Source organism: Stegostoma tigrinum, chromosome 11 (assembly GCF_030684315.1).
Source record: "Stegostoma tigrinum isolate sSteTig4 chromosome 11, sSteTig4.hap1, whole genome shotgun sequence".
Classification (NCBI taxonomy): domain Eukaryota; kingdom Metazoa; phylum Chordata; class Chondrichthyes; order Orectolobiformes; family Stegostomatidae; genus Stegostoma; species Stegostoma tigrinum.
The window spans coordinates 12,047,614-12,067,936 of NC_081364.1; the positions used below are offsets into that span (position 1 = coordinate 12,047,614).

The 20,323-nt window shown below is 39.0% G+C and overlaps 1 protein-coding gene and 1 long non-coding RNA gene across 2 annotated transcripts in view; one reads left to right on the forward strand and one right to left on the reverse strand.

The window, feature by feature from the left end:
* Window positions 1-18,621, forward strand: part of emc3 (ER membrane protein complex subunit 3) — a 30,163-nt gene extending 11,542 nt beyond the window's left edge. Inside the window, exons 6-8 of the mRNA XM_048548092.2 lie at window positions 1,998-2,077; window positions 9,044-9,126; window positions 15,005-18,621. Of these exons, the coding sequence (XP_048404049.1) occupies window positions 1,998-2,077; window positions 9,044-9,126; window positions 15,005-15,133 (292 nt within the window). The 3' untranslated portion in view covers window positions 15,134-18,621. The remainder of the gene's footprint in view (window positions 1-1,997; window positions 2,078-9,043; window positions 9,127-15,004) is intronic.
* Window positions 1-20,323, reverse strand: part of LOC132210254 (uncharacterized) — a 35,925-nt gene that overhangs the window by 3,788 nt on the left and 11,814 nt on the right. The window contains exon 2 of the long non-coding RNA XR_009446484.1: window positions 19,728-19,859. This is a non-coding gene — a long non-coding RNA (uncharacterized LOC132210254). The remainder of the gene's footprint in view (window positions 1-19,727; window positions 19,860-20,323) is intronic.

Sequence of the window (20,323 nt, forward strand, 5' to 3'; positions counted from 1 at the left end):
ACTATAGAAATAAAGATCTATTTGAATGAGAAATACCATACGTATACAAATTTGTGAAATTGGAGCAATCAGCCATTGAGCCCTTAGAAATCTGCTCCGCCCTTCAAAAAGCTCACAGCTGATCTGGTCTTAAATTATGTTTACCCGCACGGACGCGCGCATGCACGCAAACACCTTTCAATTCCCTTGTCTAACGAAAATCTTCTGACTTAAAAATATTCAATGAACCAGCTTCCATGGCGTTCTGAGGCAGCTCCAAAGTCACCCAACCCTGAGGGGGGAAAACGTTATCCTCATCTCTGACCTGACAAGGAAACTCCTAATTTTAAAATAGTGTCCCCTTGTTCTGGACGTGCCTATAGACTGAAATATCCTTTACACATCACCTTGTCAAGGCACTTCAGGATCTTGTATGCTTCAATCAAGCCAGTCATCATTCCTCTTAACTCCAGTGGAAACAAGCCCAACCTGTCTGACCAGAACTCAGAAGACAACACACTCAATCCATGTATCAATCTAATTGAATATGCTTATAATTGCCTTTGATGCATTTATATCTGACCTCAAAGAGTAGGAGAAGCAGCTATTTAGAGGCGCTGAACCCAGTTTTTACAACTTGAGGGAAAGGGATTTAAGGGAGAAAGGTACAAAAAGTCTGGTCATAGAACATGGAACATAGAACAGTACAGCACAGAACAGGCCCTTCAGCCCACGATGTTATACCGACTATTGATCCTCATGTATGCATCCTCAAATTTCTGTGACCATATGCATGTCCAGCAGTCTCTTAAATGTCCCCAATGACCTTGCTTCCACAACTGCTGCTGACAACACCTTCCATGCTCTCACAACTCTCTGTGCAAAGAACCCGCCTCTGACATCCCCTCTATACTTTCCTCCAACCAGCTTAAAACTTGTTTGAAGAAATGGCTATTTGTGGTAAAACAAGATCAAGAAGAAATTAATGACAGCATGGTGCCTAAAAATGGTTACTTTTCACAATAAACAGGATATATCAAAAAGGATCATAATCTTCCCTGACCGCTAGACATTCACCTTGCTCAGTGCCTCTCTAATGTCTACTCTGTTTTAATTGATGTTTAATGAAAGCTGCAGATTAATTACAAAACCATGAGACTTCAATCTACTAAAAATTCAGTAGGTCTATTGATTTTTAAATGGAAATTAGATCAATTGGGTAATTCAAGACTCCATTAAAATGCTCATGAATTTTATATTAATGGTTCTGAAATCCCTCTCTTCAATTCAACTTTTAAACTCTGTTTTCCAAATGGTTTCTTCAAATGCTTGATTCTCATCTTGTTTAAAAAAAAGTACTATGTAAGTTGCAAATAGTTTTTTTTTAATGAAGGCAGAGGGAGAAATTCAAATTGTGGTTTGCCATCCACAGAGTATCATTGAATGTGGTCATTGTTGTATAGACATAATGGACTGCCAATTCAGCTGTTGTGAACCAATTAACAGGAGTTTGAACAAAAGAATGTTCAATGTACTTTGATTTCTCAATTGTCAAATAGCATTAGCTTATTCAAATGTAGCAATAAGCTACATCAAGAGTAGCTCCATATTCAGAGCTGGGATGTTATTGTTCTTTGTAGAATTGAAGGTTTAGAACAGTCAGAACAGTCACATTCCCTGGAAACATCCCAAGAGAAATCTAGCCTTTATTGAAGAGACTAGTGTAATTTGAAGAACACAATATAGAGAGAAAGCATGAGTGATAAATCATTTCATTTCAATTGTGTGAGTTTGATTAGGTTTCGTGTTACTGGGTAGAGCTCTATGTAGAAGCAAGATAAAAGAGAAAAAATTATGTTAGATGATGCTTGATAGTGTTTAAACATTCAACATCTTAATTAGAGGATGCCTTGTACTGTAGCAAAAGGTCGACAAAGTTGAGGAAAATTATGTTTACTTCTAACATGTTTGTTCCTTCCAAATTAATCTAATGTTGGTTTTTTTTTGTTTTTACTTAGGGTGAGCTCTGCCTCGTGGTACTTTCTGAACGTGTTTGGGCTCAGAAGCATGTATTCTTTACTCCTGGGACAAGATAATGGTAAACATTGACAATTCAGTCATTATGTTTTGCGTGGTGTATATTACACATTTTAGAGGAGGGGAAAGTTGCAGTGGAGGCAATGGAATAAAATTGAGATGTTTTTCAACTGGGTAGAAAGCTTAAGCTTCATTGATCTATGCATTCAGTAATTCACTATCAAACGGCGTTGTAGAAGAATGCAACTCGTCTAAAAAAGTTGATTGGTCAATCTGAATGGAACAACAAACAAAATAAGCCATGTTTTATTTGGATGAGAACTGAAAGAAGAAGAGTCTGAAATTAAGCATATGCAGTTGATCATCTTTGATTGCTATATTACAATTCTGGCCGCTCTGCTTGTAGGAAGGAGTTGTGAAACCTGAAAGGGTACAGGAAAAATTTCAATGATGTTGCCAGGACTGGAGTTTGAGTTAAAGGGAGATGCTGGATAGGGTGGATCTTTTTCCATGGAGCGGAGGCTTATAAAATCATGAGGGCTTTGATAAGATGAATAGCCAAGGTCTTTTACCAAGGGTAGGGGAGTCTGAAACTAGAGGGCATAGGTTTAAGGTGAGGGAGGTCAGATTTAGAACGGACCTGAGGGGCAACTTTTTCACGCAGAGGGTGGTGCATGTATGGAATGAGCTGCCAGAGGAAGTAGTAGAGAGGGGTATAATTACAACATCTAAAAGACATTTGAATAAGTACATGGATAGGAAAGGTTTAGAGGGATATGGACTAAACGTGGACTGATGGGGCTAGTTCAGTTTAGGATACTTGGTCAGCATGAGCAAGTCGGATCAAAGGGTGTGTTTTCATTCTGAATGACTCTTGGGAAATTTAGTGCAAAATAGTCTTTGCATTCTATATGGTGTTGGTAAACTATTCTAAGGTATCTTTTGGACACTTTAACACTGGGAATTGATAATCAAAAATAACAGCTGGGTTTGAGTGACCATTGAGCTCTACTACAACTTGGCTCTCAAAACTTCATAACCTGAGATCTATGACTCCTATCAGAACCTATAAATTTTCTGCATCACAGTCCAGCTATTGTCCTTTAGTCAAGTTGGTGAAAACGATGCTATGGCGTCATTTGTAGAAAATCATTGATTTCTCCCAAAGCCTGAGCTAACATTCCCCCAAACAACACCATTAAAAAGCAAATTAACTAGTTTTTCATCGTATTGCTGTTCCTTGAATCTCACTGCAACTAATGATTCTTTGCATACATAACTCTAAAGTGATTCATTGTGCACTGACGATTATCATAAGATTCAATCTGAATGCCTAGATTTTTAGCTTTTGAAAAAATAAATGTTACAGTATTCAAGTACTGTTATTAAACTATAACCCAGATGGTTATGGAACTATTTTCCATGTTCTCTGGTAGTCTTTGAAAAATAGAACTGTTAATGTGTTTTGCCAACAGCCTGTGGAGACTGAAGTTGGCAGGTGTTCTTAAGTCTCAATGCACAGTCACCACAGGATTATACCAAAACACATTTCAAAGTGAGGAGGAAGAGGAACGTATTATGGTTGTTGGTAGCATTTTATTTCAAAAATATCTCTGACTGTTTGGAGTCTACTTACTCGGAAATATGCAGGCAAGGACAAAAAGAAGTATTTAAGCAGCATATTATCATATCTTTTTTAAAAAAGTTCCAATGTCTTTTAGGCACAGGCACCTGCTTGGGTGTGTCATGCAGGCAAAACACAGTAACTGTTTTATGCACAGAAAGCTTGCAAACAGTCAGTAAACCAAAATGCTAATGATTTGGTAGTCTGGATTAATGGCTGCTCCTAGCGAAGAGCGAGCAACTGTCCCATTCTCAAAAGAATATCACAGATCTTAAATGCCCAGTTTAACATCTCTAAAGTATTTTTTAATCAACTTGTTCAGAAATGTTATGAAACACCTCTGGAGCAGGTGAGGCTTGAACCTGGGCCTCCTGGTCCAGGGCTGGGGACACCGCGACTGTGCCATACGAGTATTTTGATCTTCTGTAAGGGCAGTTGAACATAAGAGATGCAGGTGTGTCCAGCTTAATTTTGCTGAATGAAAATTAAATACCTGGGTCATTGCTGATTTCATCCTCACTCCAACCCTGCTCTAACCTCTACACAAGCAAAACACATGTAATGCTGCAACAATGATGTGATTTGTTATCCCAAGCACTTGTCAGGGAGAATTTGGAATCTGGATTAGAAGAGTCCACTGTGAAATTCTGTGACAACTAATATTTGTTCTTGGACATCTCTTAGAGATCGCATTTCATGTGCTCGGAAATCACAAATATCTTTTTCCTTCCTTCAAGTTTGCCTTTTTTTTGAGATAAGCAAAAGGAAATCTGGATAATGGAGAATAAATATCAGCCTGTAAGAATTAGGAGGTTTAGATCTTATGAATAGCAGAAGCCATCTCTGATGTTTTATCAAGGCAAAAAATCATCATTCATCTTATTTAGCCTGTTCCTTCAATATTTTAGTGAGTAACATTCATGATTTAACATGTTGAGTGGAGGTAAAAATTCAAAGCATGTTTGGAAAACTGAAGTTCCAGTTTTCAATCTTTATCACCTAAGATATTTCAGCAACTTATGTACAATGGGATGTGTGATTAAAATTGCATATACTATTAAGTACTTGACCATTTGTTACAAACTCATACAAGTCAAAAATAAAATGCTTTTCTTTTGTGTTTTAGTCTGACATGTTGCTTCCTAATTTAGGCTTGAATTGAGTTTCTTAATAGTTACAAGTGCCGCAATTATTTACTCAATGAATATCCATAAAAACTCACCTTTTCACATTTTTAGGTTGGCATGAATTTATATTCAATTGATATAAATAGCTGTGTTATTTTCTGTTTTCACAGGGAAGAAATAAGACAGCAATTTAATGTATGAGTCAGATCGGTAATTCAGTGCACTAAATACATTCGGATATGATCTAAGTAAATCCCACAAAGATCATATTTAGCTTGGGACAGCTGGTGTGAAGTTAATATGAGCTAATCTGTTGAGGGGTCCATACTGGGCTGTAGTAGATGGACTGAAGACTGATGAAGTGTGAATAATGGTCCAGTCTTCTTGCCTACCTCCACCCCCCTACCTCGGCCCAAACATATACCAGCTTTGTTTTCGTGAGCTAAATAAGCTGATTGTTGCCTTGGCATCATCCCATTCAAATTGCTCCTGGATTGGTTTACGTTTGCTGTCGGAATTTGCTAATCTGGGTTACTAGTCATTTTGTTTGTACACCTCACTAGAGTAGTGTGCCACAAATTAAATCTTGCTGCTCCTGGAGTCATTACAAAAGTTAAAGATTTAAAATGTGCGCAGAATCCCCCAATTTACCTGTACCTTTGAATGTAGGGATCAGGTTTCTGTACTTAACAAGACTTCAAATTTATTTTTGTATTAAATACTAACAGTAGATAAAGAATTATGTATGGTTAACTTAACCATATTAGTTAAAACTTTAACCCAGTTATGAAGCTCCCCCTCTATGAACACACAAACACAAATGCACAGACAGGCACAGAAACGCGAGTGTTATGTGCTGATAGGGAAGGCAGTTTAAGTGGTTTGTGTCCACAGGGCTTTCTGAGATGATTATTTGCTGATTGGAACGCTGCTTTCTCCTCAAGCCGCACCTCCATTTCCTACCTACTAACCTCATCCTGCCCCCTTGACCTGTCCATGCTTCCCAGACTGACCTATTCCCTCCCTACCTCCCCACCCATACTCTCCTCTCCACCTATTTTCTCCTTTATCTATCTTCAGTCCGCCTCCCCCTGTCTCCCTATTTATTTCAGAACCCTCTCCCCATCCCCCTTTTCTGCTGAAGGGTCTGGGCCCGAAACGTCAGCTTTTGTGCTCCTTTGATGCTGCTTGGCCTGCTGTGTTCATCCAGCCCCACACTTCGTTATCTCGGATTCTCCAGCATCTGCAGTTCCCATTATCTCTTGATCTAGATCTCCTATTCATCTGTAGCAAGGCTTTCCCTACAGCTGTTTAAACTGCATTTTCAATGAGTGTCTAGTTACTTTTTTCAAAAAAAACAGCAATCCTATAACAAGGGCAGCACAGTGGTACAGTGATTAGCACTGCTGCCTCACAGTATCAGAGACCCAAGTTTGATTCCAGCCTTGAGTGACTCTGTGGAATTTACGTGTTCTCCCTGTGTCTGCATAGATCTCCTCTAGGTGCTCCAGTTCCTTCCCACAGTCCAAAAATGTGCAAGTTTAGTGAACTGGCCATGTTTTTTTAAATAAATGGCCCCATAGTGTCCAAAGATGTGTAGGTTAGTTGGGTTAGCCATGGTAACCATTACAGGATGAGGTGCGGGGGTGCTGTTCCAACAGGCGGTACAGACTCGATAGGCTGAATGACCTCTTTCTGCACTGTAGGGATTCTGTGATTTTATGAATCCTTTTAAAACAGTTCTTTTGCCATTTCAGTCCGTAATCAAAAATACAGAAGCATAAAAAGATACAGTTTTTACAGTATCAAACCACATAAAAGGAAAAGTCAGGCAGAGTTCTAGCTGGAGTTCTCACACAATTTAGGAGAATGCCACTTGACTTTGCAGAATGCTGCTGATCTATGATAGAATAGTCAGCAAATGTTTATCACCATGTAATTTTGAGTTAAATTTGCAAACAAGTTAGTGGACTGAGAAAGAGAGAAAATTGGGTGAAAATGAAAATTTGGTTATGTAACTGGTGCTTTTAATGCAATCACATTAGTATAATTATTGACTACATAATAAAACTTCTTTTTGATAAACAGTACATTTCTAACCTTAATGAGATCATCCAGATTTGAGTGTGGAAAATAATAAGATGGAAAATATCTGACTGGGTCAACAACCAGTGGTACCTTGCATCAACATTTTTACATGACCAAAGCATTATTTCTCCCATTCGGCAGGAAGTGTTGTATTGATGGTGAGGATATTAATATATCATAAGGGGAAATAATGATGCAGCCTATCAACTGTACTACAAAATTTTGTTGTAGTTTCAGCAGCTTCAACAACAAACTATTGGAAGGTTAGAAATATAACTTTGAGTTTGAGGAAATATAACTCCGTTGTATTGAAAATGTGTTAAGAAATGTAGAATATTGGTCTTCCATAGGACCCTTAGTGTGGAAGCAAGCATCTCAGCCTATTGAGTATACATCGACACTCCAAAGTGCAGCCCATCCAGACCGAACCATAGAACAGTACAGCACAGTATAGGTCGTTCGGCCCACTATGTTGTGCCGAACTTTTACCCCAATCCTGAGGTCTATCTAACCTCCACCCCTACCTTTATAATCCATAATCCTATCTAATAACCACTTAAATGCCCCTAATGAAGCCGATTCCACTACCCTCTCTGGCATGCATTCCACGCCCCTACCACTCTGAGTAAAGAACCTACCTCTGACGTCTCCCTTATAGCTACCTCCACTCACTTTAAAACTATGTCCCCTCATAGTAGCTACCTCCACCCTAGAAAAAAGTCTCCGGCTGTCCACTATCTATTATCTCTGATCATTTTGTACCCCTCTATCAAGTCACCTCTCATCCTTTGTCATTCTAAAGAGAAAAGCCCTTGCTTTCTCAACCTTTCCTCGTAAGACATTCCCTCCATTCCAGGCAACATCCTGGTAAATCTCCTCTGCACCTTTTCCAGCACTTGCACATCTTTCCTGTAATGAAACGACCAGAACACTCCGGATGTGGCCAAACCGGGCTTTTGTTTAGCTGGAGCATAACTTCACGGCTCTTGAACTCAATCTCTCTATTAATGAAAGCTAACATACCATACACCTTCTAACAACTCTATCCACCTGGGTGGCAGCTTTTAGGGAACTGTGGAAATGAACCCCAAGATCCCTCTGTTCCTCCACGCTGCCAAGAATCTTTCCGTTAACCCTGTATTCAGCTTTCAAGTTTTTCCTTCCAAAATGAATCACCTCACACTTTCAGGGTTAAACTCCATCTGCCACTTCTCAGTCCAGCTCTGCATCCTATCAATGTCCCTTTGTAATGAGAACAGCCTTCCACACTGTCCACAACGCGACCCACCTTCGTATCGTCCGCGAACTTACTAATCCGCCCTTCCACTCCTTCATCCACATCATTTACAGAAATCACAAAGATGACTCAGAACAGATCCTTATGGTACATCACTCGTAATTGAGAACCGTGTTGAATGCTTTCCATCCAATACCACCCTTTGTCTTCTAAAGGTCAGCCAAGTCTGAATCCAATCTGCCACATTTTCCCCCTATCCCATGTCTCTTTACCTTCTGCATGAGCCTACCATGGGGAACCTTATCAAACGCCTTACTTAAATCCATGCATACCACATCCAATGCTCTACCTTCATCCACAACGTTTGGTCAACTCTTCAAAGAATTCAATAAGGTCTGTGAGGCATGATTTACCCCTCACAAATCCATGCTGATTATCACAAATCAAACTACGCCTTTCCAAGTGATCATAAATCCTATCTCTCTGAGCTCTTTCCAATCATTTGCCGACTCTTTTATCCTGTTGCTGTTGACTGCATTTCCCATGCCTAATCCACCTAACGTGAATATCCCTGGATAATCTGGCCAGTCCCCCTAACCTAATCTTTGTTAATACATTGGATGTAGTTTGGGGATCTGGGTTGATAACAACAGTAATTGTAGTTTTACCTTTTTTAAGAGGGCTAACCCATTTGCTTAGACAAATTTACAGTTTCTAAGAAGATTTTTAATTGTATGAAATGAATTAATTTTGAAAGCATTTGTGGTATTCATCGCGCATGAAGAATAAACCACACTTATTTGCTTTGCTATATTTATGCTTCTGAACTGAATGGGATGAAATGAAAACATAATATTTGCATTTATTAGACATAGAAAATGGTTTAATCTGTTTTTGTCCCACTTTGGCATGGAATCCAGTGAATTCAAATGATCTCTCACACCTTTTTAGCTGCAGACCAGTCTCGTGTTATGCAGGAACAGATGACAGGTGCTGCAATGGCAATGCCTCCTGATACAAATAAAGCATTTAAGGTATGCTGATTTACATCCATTTTAATTGTGTATTCTAAAGCAGAGGAAATAACCATTTAAAGGCTGTTGATCTGGCAAATAAGCTAGAATGTGGGGAAAGTGAAAATGTCCATGTTGACAATAAGAATAAAGAAGTATATGGTGGGAATTTGTAAAGCTGAGAGATATAGGAATCTGGGTGTTCTTGTGCATGAATTATGAACATTAATCTGCAGGTGCAGCAAGTAATTAGGAAGACTTATAGGATGTTATACACTGTCGTCATTATCCGAGAGAGTTAGGCACATTGACTTTCCTCGAATAACACAAATCTCCCACGTACTGTGAAAGGCCGTTCAAGGAACTAGATGAGACAATGAAAAAAAAATTGAGATGGAGCCTGGGGCTGAATTTGCAAGTACACAGGTCTGTATGTAACAAATCAGAGGATAATGAGGACAGACGGTAATTAATTGCAAGAGAAAATGAATGCAAAAGTAGAGATTTTTTGCTTCAGTTATACGAAGAGTTAGTAAGATCACGCTCTGGAGTGCTGTGTAGAATATTGGTCTCAGGAGTAAGGATGGATGAAAATATGTTGGAAGTAGTTCAGAGAAGGTTTGCTTGATGTATCAGGAAATGGACAGACTGCCTCATGAGGAAAGGTTAGACTGGCAAGGTTTGTATCTGCTGGAGTTTAGAAAAGAGAGTGGCAACCTGAGTGAATCATACGAAACCCTAATAGGTCATGACAGAATGGGTGTGAAAAGGATTTTTCCACTTGAGAGATATGAGAATTAGGAGTTACTGTTTTAAAAAATAAGGATCACCCATTTACAACAGATGAAAATATTTTACTGTGAGGCTTGTGAGTCTTTAGCATTCTGCTTCTGCTACTGTTTGCAGATTATTGACGTGTAAGGGATTGAAAGCTATTATGGATAAGTGGGAGTATGGAATAATCAGATTAACCATCAAGACCAGAAAGCCCCAAGATCAATACCTGGTCTGTTAAATTATTTAATCTCAGCCTTAATATGTTGGGGGAAACAGAATGGACAGTGTATTTGCTGGAGATCCAATCAGTACATTATTTACTATATGTTAATGCTGGCATTGATTGTTCCCCTCAACCCTCCCTCCTGTTTGTATTTTATTCCCTTTTGCTTTTTCTAATCTACCTGTTCAGAGATTTAAGAACCACAAGACCCAGCAGGAGTAGGCCGTCTGGCCCTTCAAGCCTTCTCCGCCATTCAGTAAGATCATGGCTGATTTTCTAGTGGCTTCAGCTCCACTTACCAACCTTCTGATCATAACCCTTAATTCCTTTACTGTTCAAAAAATTCTCTGTCTTAGCTTTCAAAAACATTCAATGAAGAAGTCTCAACTGCTTTACTGGGCAGGGAATTCCACAGATTCACAACCCTTTGGGTGAAGAAGGTCCTCTTCAAATTCAGCCCTAAATTTGCTGCACCTAATTCTGAGGCAATGCACTCTTATTCTAGTTTCACCTGGCAGTGGACACATCCACCCTGCTTCCCTTCATAATTTTTATGTTTCTATAAAATCACCCCCGCCTTCATTCTTTTAAATTCCCATGAATATAATGCCAGTCAACTCAGTCTCTTCTTGTAAGGCAAGCCTCTGGAATCAATCTAATGAATCTCCTCTGCACCCCTGCCAGTGCCAATATGTCCTTTCTGAAGTAAGGAAACCAAATCTGCACACTACTCCAGATGTGGTCTCGCCCGCATTCTATAGAGCTGTAACATCACCTGTTTTTAGTCTTAATCCGTCTAGCAATGAAGGACAAAACTCAGTTTGCTTTCTTATTTACCTGTTGTATCTGCAAACCAACTTTCTGCGATTCATGCACAAGGACACTCCGATCCCTCTGCACAGCAGCATGATGCAATTTGTTCCTGTTCAAATAATAGTCCTTTTTACTGCATTTCCAAAATAGATGACTACACATTTATCAACATTGTACTTCATCTGCCAGACCTTTGTCCGCTCACTTAAACCATCTATAGCCCTCTGCAAACTTTGAGTCCTTTGCACTTTGCTCTGTCATCCGCAAACTTTGACACACTACACATGGTCCCTAACTCCAAATCATCTATGTAAATTGTCAACAATCACGGTCCCAACACTGATGCCGGAGGCACATCACTAGTCACTGATCACCAACCAGAAAAGCACTCATTTATCCCCACTCTCTGCTTCCTGTCAGTTAACCAATCCTCTGTCAATGTTACTACATTGCCCATATTGCCGTGCACCTTGATCTTATGGAGCAGCCTTTAGTGTGGCACCTTGACGAATGTCTTTTGGAAAAATAGATACACCACATCTTCTATGTCTCTGTTGTCCACTGCGTTCATAATGTCTTCATAGAATTTCAGTAAATGAATTAAATGTGACCTGCCTTTTGTGAACCTATGCTGTGTCTACCCAGTGGGACAGTTTCTAGATGTCTTGCTATTTCTTCTGTGATGATAGATTCAAGCATTTCCCCCACTACAGAAGTTAATCTAACCAGCCTATAATTCCTGACGACCTCCTTTTTTTTAAACAGTGGCATCACATTTGCTGTTTTCCAATCTGCTGGAACTGCCCCAAAGTTCAGCAAATTTTGGAAAATGACCACGAGCATATTTGCTATTTCTCCCGCCATCTCTTTTAGTACCCTGGTCCTTTCCATCGGGAGCAGAATACCTGTCGACCTTCAGCTCCATTAGCTTGCCCAACACTAATTCTTTTGTGATAATGATCATTTCTAGGTCCTCACCTGCTTTAGTCCCCCTTGTCATCAATTACTGGCATTATTCATGTCTTCCATTGTGAAGACCAACACAAAATAGCTGTTCCAGTTGTTTCCTCATTTCCCATTATTAAATCCTCCTCCTTATCCTGTAAAAGTCCAACATTTACCGTAGCCACTCTTTTGTTTCACATATTTGTCTTTATATTCTGACCTGGTTTACTCTCAAAATCTTTCTTCTCTTGAAATAGCTTTTTGTTGTGGCTTTCTGTTGACCTTAAGTTTTCCCAATCTTCTAGTTTTCCGCTGGTCATTGTCACTTTGTATGCCTTATCTTTCAATTTGATAACCTCCCTATTTCCTCAGACATCCCTTCTGAGGAAGGGGACCCGAAACGTTAATGCTGCCAGACCTGCTGAGCTTTTCCAGCAATTTTGTTTTTGTCCCTTAAGGCTGATTACCTCTTTATCTTATTCCTTCCTTTTAACTGGTATATATTTTTGCTGAGCATTTTGAAAAATTGCTTTGGAAGTCCTCCACTGTTCCTGAACTGTCCCACCGTAAAATCTTTACTTCCAATCTACTTTAGCCAACTCCTCCCTCATCTTATTGTAGTCTCCTTTGTTTAAGCACAGGATCCTGGTATAGGATTGTATCTTCACTTTCCATCTGTATTCTAAATTCAACCATACAGTGATTGCTCCTTCCAAAGGAATCCCTAATGATGAGATCATTAATTATTCCTGTTTCATTACACATGACCAGATCTAGGAAAGCTTGCTCCCTCATCGGTCCTTGACCGACCCAGTTCGACCAAATGACATGTAGATTAAAGTCCGCCCCATGATAATTGCTGTACCGTTTTTACAGGCATTGGTTATTTGTTTGTTTATTGCCCACCTCTGTGATATTATTTGGTGGCCTATAAATTACGCCCATCAGTCTCATTTTCTTCTTGGAATTTCTAAATTTACAATCTTAAAAATCAAAGCTAGACCACCACCCCACTTTATATTCCTGTCTATCCCTCCGAACAGTCTGATACCCTGGATATTTAATTCCCGGTTGCAACCGTCCTGTAACCATGTCTCCGTAATGCCCACTAAATCATATTCATTTGTGCTGTTAACTCATCTACCTTGTTTTGAATGCTACAAGCATTCAGGTAAAGTGCCTGTATGCTAGTTTTTATACCTTTTTGAATTCTAACATCTCCAATGATAACACCTCCATCGATAATATCTCCTGCGTATTCCTTTTAAACTCTTTCAGGCTTCAATGTAGTTAGATCCTTCTAAACATGTTATCCTGTTGCTTTCTTTTCTATTTACCATTATACTTCCTGTCGTTCTCCCCTTCCTTTCCTCCCACTTCATTTATTTAAAGTCCTAGGAATCGCCCTATTTATCCTTTTTCTCTAGATCAGTGGTTCCAGATCAGTTTAGCGGGAGACTGTCCTAATGGCACAGATCCGTCCTGTTCTAAAACTGATGCCAATGCACTATGAAATGGAACTCCTCTTTCTTACATCACTCCTTTAGCCATGTGTTAACGTCACTTGTTTTCTTATCCTTGAGCCAATTTGCAAATGGTTTGAGTAGTAATCTGGAGATTATAACCCCTGAGGACCTGTTCTTTAATTTTGTTCATAGTGCTTGATAATCTCCAAATAGGTCCTCCTTCTCAGCCTTGCCTATGTTGTTTGTCCACATGGACCACCACAACCGGAACTTTGTCCTCCCACTCCAGTATACTTGCAAGGCAGTCAGAGATGTCCCTTATCTGGCACCAGCAGGCAGCACAGCATGTGGGACTCTCGATCCTGTTTACCAAGGATGCTATCAATCCCCTTAATTTTAGACTCCCCTACAACAACTACTTGTCTTTTTTGCTTCCTCCTCTTGAATGGCCTCCTGTACCACAGTGCAGTGGGCAGGTGGCTCATCCTCCCCTTTCCTCATCCTCACAGGGAGCAAGCACCTCATATCTGTTGGACAAGGTCAAGAGCTGAGGCTCCTCACTTCCTGAATCTCGGATCCCTTTACCTGCCTCACTTGCAAACATACCCTGCTGTCCCTGATCACTGACTGACTTAATTTGAAGTACTTAATCTACCAGGTGTGACCGCTTCGGGGAAACAAAGCGTCCAGGTACTTCTCCTCCCAGTTGTGCCGCAGTGTTTGAAGTTCAGATTCCAGCTCATCAGCTCTGAACTGAAGTTCCTTGAGCAGCCAACACTTGCTGCAGATGTGGTCACCAGCTTGCAGTGGGAACTGCCAGCTCTCGCGTTATACAGCTACAGCACATCACCTCCCCAGCTATCTCTGCTTAATAATAAATTTATATAAATAAATTAATTAACTCAGTTCATTAATTTATTAATGCATTGTATTTTTTAAATTTAGTGCAGCTTCCCTGTGACATCACTCCAGATTGTTTTGCAGCCAAAATGTGCTCTGCGCTCAGTTAGCTTTATACCCATGCTGTGCTACTGCTCTGCGCTCTGACTGCTCCCTGCAGTAGGTTGAATTTGATCTTGCTCAGAGGCAGGAACACTACCATTCTGTCACAAGAGTCCCCCAGTCCTGCCTCCCTCTGTACTGAGTCAAAGGACCCATTTGATTAACAGCGCTGGAAGATGTAACCATACTAAAGATGAGGCATTTGTCTTAACAAGCTACAGATTATCCCATGATTGCAAAAGGTAAGTAGTCTGGCTGGTGAGACTCAGATGTTACGTCCATCCGTAGACAATGAAGACATATGCATGCCTCCATCAGGTTCTCAAGTTAGTCTTTATTCCCCACTGCAGACTTCCTGACATTATCAGATTGGGTGGAGCTTATTGCATTCTCCAACATGAATCCTTTCCTAGCCATTATCTTGCACAATGGATAGGGTGAGAGACTTTAACATTCTTTGCCTTAAATGTGAACATGGGCTTGTATGCGAAGAAAGCAGAAAAGGGTCTTTAGGCATTCAAGTGCACTAGTATGAATGAGCACCTTCAAGACAACGGAGAAATTTGAAGGGGAAGAAAACATTAACCAGGCAATTAACAACTTAAAGGAAACAGAGAGGTTGGAAGAGTTAATATTCAATAATACATGCCTCAAGTTTTTTTTTAATTCTTAGGCTGAATGGGAAGCTTTGGAAATCACGGATCATCAGTGGGCCTTGGAGGAGGTTGAAGAGGAACTCATGGCCAAGGACCTCAATTTTGAAGGGATGTTCAGCAAAGAGATTGAGACATCAATGTTCTGAAGCATCTTAACCAGTGGCCCCAATCATAACCACCTGCTACGATAACTTCTGTTTGTAATAAGACTGACATTTTCTGCTGAAGTCTTAAAGTCACTTGAAAGTATTAGAAACATTTGTTACTGCTTCAAGTTACACATGCCACTAGTTTGACACTTTACTGTGAATTCAGAAGTTCCATGTAAATCGGGGTCTTGTACGGATACTAGACAAGAATAGATTGTGTTGTTTGTTCCAACACTTGTTGGAATTGAATCTCATTCAATCCATAAAGATGCAAATTATTTAGAAGCCCTTAGTGTCTCTGACCAAATGTACTTGATTCACTTTTTTGTTTATAAAAGTATAAAACATAATATTCTCATGGACATAAGTGTGTTTCTTTAGGTTAATGTTTTGCAGTATGTTCCATTCAGTTAGTCCTGCATTGGTTCAGAGTTTAGAAATGAACTGTATTTTGTGTGTCTGTATGTTGGCAGCTATCAAGTTCTCTTTTTTTTCTCTTATTAATGCTATAGGAATTGGAGTAAATAACTCAATTTGAGTTCTTTTTCACTGGATTGGGCGTTGATATCTTGGTTGCTGTAATGAAAAATTAAAAATGCAGGTCACATAATACAAAGTTTGGCTTTTTGAAGTGGTTTGGAAACTATTTTGTGTCTGGCATAAAAAGCCCCAAGTAATCTAACGTAGCCAGTTTTTATTTCAAAAGATCAACTAAAGATTTCAAAGCTGGGTTTGGCTCTGCACACACAAAGAAATTGTATTAAACCACGAAATGGCAACTTGTGAAATCAAATAGATTAAATACTTCCTTCAATTTAATTGTGCACTTTTGGTTTTCTAATTCCTGTAATTTCACATCTCACTGCCATCATAGAATGGTAACCTTTAGATGACTATTGACTGTCGTCATGCATAAAACGAAATCTGTATTTGATGTTCAAATGTTGAACTAATACTTGTGATATTCTGAAATCCCATGGTTTTGTTTCAGGTTTTGCTTCAGCAATCTAATCATGCTGAAGTTCTGGGCTAAGTTTTAGAGACCATCCCCTGTGGGAAACAATGTAAATGGAACTCTAAATTAGGGCACTATGCCATCAGCAGTATGCTCACCCACACCCCCATCCAGCTGCAATTGTTGAGCAGTGAGGGAGGCATCAGGTGTTTCACCTGCCCCAATCCAATTGAGGCTCTTTACTGATCAATTACCCTCATCTCACATGACTCACATTTAATTAGCAGCAAGACACACTGGCACACGACATAAAACCTGCCTAGTTAAATATGGGTTGGCTTTTACTAGCCTGCCTGGCCGCTCGAATTGGATCCTTTTCACAGATTTAACTCACTATATTCACCCTCTACCTCCCCTTGTTCTCCCTGGCTACAAGAAGATCCCAGGCATGCCTGAACACTTAATTCTTAGTCAACTTACAACACCAGCAGTGATCATCATTCCTGCTGACATTGCCTGTGTGCAGAGCTTCTGCTTCCAATTGGCCAGCAGTTCCGAAGCATGACTATGTCCACAGATTAAGTCCTTACTAAATATAAATGGCCATTGATTTCTGGAAAATTAAAGCGTGGTGAAACAGATATAAGTATGCTCATGCCTATGTTCGCATTGAGTGGTTGGGACACCCTCTTTGGTGTTTAATTCAGCCCCATGTTTCAATAGTTTGAAATATTCGGTTTAGTAATAACTGTTGGGAAGCTAATTCATTTAATATGAAAATTTCTTCTAACACATGAAGTCACAATACCTGCTTGGTTTGGATGGAGAGAAATTTGGCCGATGTCTCTTCAACCTTCAATCCTCTGTAACCCTACATCGTTAAATAATTGGTAAGGTGTATATATCTGCAAAGTCCCAAGTTTAATTTTCAACTTTGCAATTAGCTGATTTCCTCCCTGAGAAGTCTTCACTTGGTCTCCTCCTACTTTGTTTGCGAGGGGGGAAATCATCCAGGCTTTCTGTTTTTGATTACTACATTGATGGGCTTGAGCAGATTGGTGTTCCATCATACAGTACAATAGCACATTTTTGTGAATAATGGGCAACATTTTGTCAACAGTAAGAAAATAACTCGACAAGAAATGGAAAAAATTAGTTATGTTGATATATTTGACTTCAAAATTTATTCAGCAATTTCCAACATGGTAGTTCTGTTCATGGGGAAACCCCAAGCACTGGAAATGTATTTGAATTAAGATGTCAAATTTGTACTCATTTTTCCAAGTTTTAGTTTGCCCACTGCTCAGATCTTGGACCAAATCATAAAAGTAACATTCTCATTGTTTCCAAATCTAATATGAAGCTTGTCTAAATTTAAATGAATCCAACTTTCTTTTGAATGCCTAAAAACTTTGCTTTGTAATCAGTTTCTGCTTCCTGGAGTGATTTCTACCATGCCTCAGGCAGAAGCTATCAGGAAAACAGAACTTTGCATTTTTGCTTTGGTATGGCCCACAATAAATGTTGCATTTAGCCTTTTTACTTTTCTGTATTATCACCCTTCCCTGCTTTCCTGATGGAGATGATTTACCAGTTGGATATGGTCTTGGAGATGCAATTAGCTCTTGTACGTATTCTTTACTTTTAAACCTAAAAAGTGACTATGACAAACATTTTGATAATTGATGGAAGCAAAGTTGACTTGAATTCCTTTACTGTCCATAATCCGTCCAGTTTGTCAAGATCTTGACACTAATGCAAATCATGCTTCAACATACCTTTATTAAGTTGGGTAAATGCCAGCAGTTGAACCAAGGCATTATTATGCATTATAGCTCCTGATTGTCAGATGCCAATGTTCCTGCAGTCTGAGACACCTAGGCAACCTTTGTAGGCCATATTGTTTTAAATAAGTCAGCTTGATTTTATAAATTAATTGCATGTTATTTTCAGATTTATTGTCTATCATAAATTAAAGTCCTATGGTTTTGTTCATTGCTACAATATAAATGAGTAATGTTGAGATTGATGCAACTGGTAGCAAAATGCACAAAGTAGTGTATTAATATTCCATTTAAAATCTCCTTCTGTTTGTATAGCACCTAAATTTGAATGATATCTTGCTGTAGCTGAGTTACTCGTGTATATCTTGTGCAGCTGTTGTGTAAATCAGAATGATTTTGTACTGTCAATATCTACTTGCCTACCCTGTCCCATAGAAATTTCACAGGAGGCATGCAAAAAGCACCACATGGTGGTCATCTCAACAGGTAGGTCAAAAATGGGATAGCTGTTTTCTCATAGGATGCAGTGTCAGGTTTTCTGGCTTTCTTTTGATATTTTCAAACCACCAATCTGTCTCTCTGTCTCTCTTTCTCTCCTTCTGACCTAGCAGTTAGGGGCTGAGCAAGAGTAGCCCAAGTACAAACAATTCCTCTACAATGAAAGATGTTAGAACTGAAAACAGCTAACACAGCATTGTACTTCCAAATTCAGTTTCACGTGCTTCATTAAAGTCTTGTTGACTGTTGTTGGTTTCCTGATCTGCGTTCATTTCTTGCTGCCGTCAGTAATGAAACATTGAGTTTTGGTCCTCTGCTTTAGGTCCAACATCTTTTGCTCATACGTCCTGTTTTAGCTGCTCTGTTTTTAATAGTTTTAGCAGATTACAAAATCAAATGATTAACTTTGTATCTGTTGTATAAAGATAACTCTGAAATATTCAGCACTATCCTAATCCAGCAGTTTCCTGATATGACATCTAGTTATCTGCAGTTCACTTGTGAAATTCATTGTCTTGTCACAGTTTAGTGTTTTAGTTTCATGTGTGTATTGACTGTGTAAAAATGTTTGCCAGTTTCATTCCAAGAGAGGGGGGGGAAAAAAGAGTCCTCTTCAATCTGATTAAAACTTGCTTTTATTTTCAGTGTTTTACACTGGTTCTAAGTCCACTTGAATAGTTTTAATGTTCAATTAGCTATTATTAAAAATACATTTATGGCTGTCATTAAGTGAAGTCCAACTATAAGTCATACGCTTTGTTTTCGGAGTAATTAACTGCAAATACATGCGACAAAATGCCTCTCTTGTTTGCAACATTGGAATCTTGCACCTCCTTGACTTCCAAAAAAATGACTGTGGTTTGCTTTTACTCTGAAACTACTCTTAAGCCCTTGCATGATTTCTGCGAGTGTACTTGATGACTTAGTAACAACTAGGTAAAAGATTGTAACCTCTGAGATCAATGGTTAAATTTACATTATGTATTCAAACACATTTCTCTGTAGATACAACTTTTTTGCAAGAATGAATATCTGCACTAACAGGTTATTGACTGAGCTCCAGCATAAGTGACCCTGAGCATTCGTGCAACCATACTGTAGTTTCTATTTGAGCTTCTAAACACTTTAAAGTTTTAAAAAACATTTTGCAGAGCTAGTTGTTGGTCTAAAAAGAGAGCTCTCAAGTTTTTGTTTCTGATTCATGTTATTTAAATAATTGAGATTGTAAGAAACTTTGAATAGTCTTTCTGAAGTGGGAGTGCATATGATGTCGTCTCTTGGATTATTTGTTGAATTTATTTCCATCCTCTCTCAAATTTGTCAATTGGAGGAGTTGTATAAATTGCATCTTTACCTGTTGTTGATTACATTGTCTTATCAAAAATAATCAATCCAAGATGCTGTTGTGGTGCAGAGGTAGAGCCCTTATCCATGGATTGAGAGCCTAGATTCAAGCTCCACTCGCTGCTGAGGTATGTAGTTACATCTATGAACAAGTTGATTAGAAAAATAGGTTAATTTCTTTTTAAAAAATCAACCAACATGGACTCTGATAAATCCAGAGCAGTGAATCAAAATTGAACATTCTTAGGGTCTAAATGGACATTGTCAATGGTTAATTATAAACTTTATACTCATCTAGGCTAATGCTTTCTCAAACTTTGACAGTAGAAGTGATGATTTTTAATCTGCTTAAGTGCAGATGAATACTATTTTTGTGACCAGGTTCTAAGTTAAGAATGGCCACAAAAGCAGTATCCTAGAGAACAGCTGATATACCTTAGCAAAAGTCAACACTCCCAGAGGAAGGCTTTTGATTGTGTACATTCATGTTACTTAAGCATGCTCTACTTTTCTCTAAGATTCACTTTTGATGCAAAACCACCAGCTGCTGTTACAATAGCTAATTGGCAAGATTTTCAAATGATGACGAGAAAATTATGCTTTGCA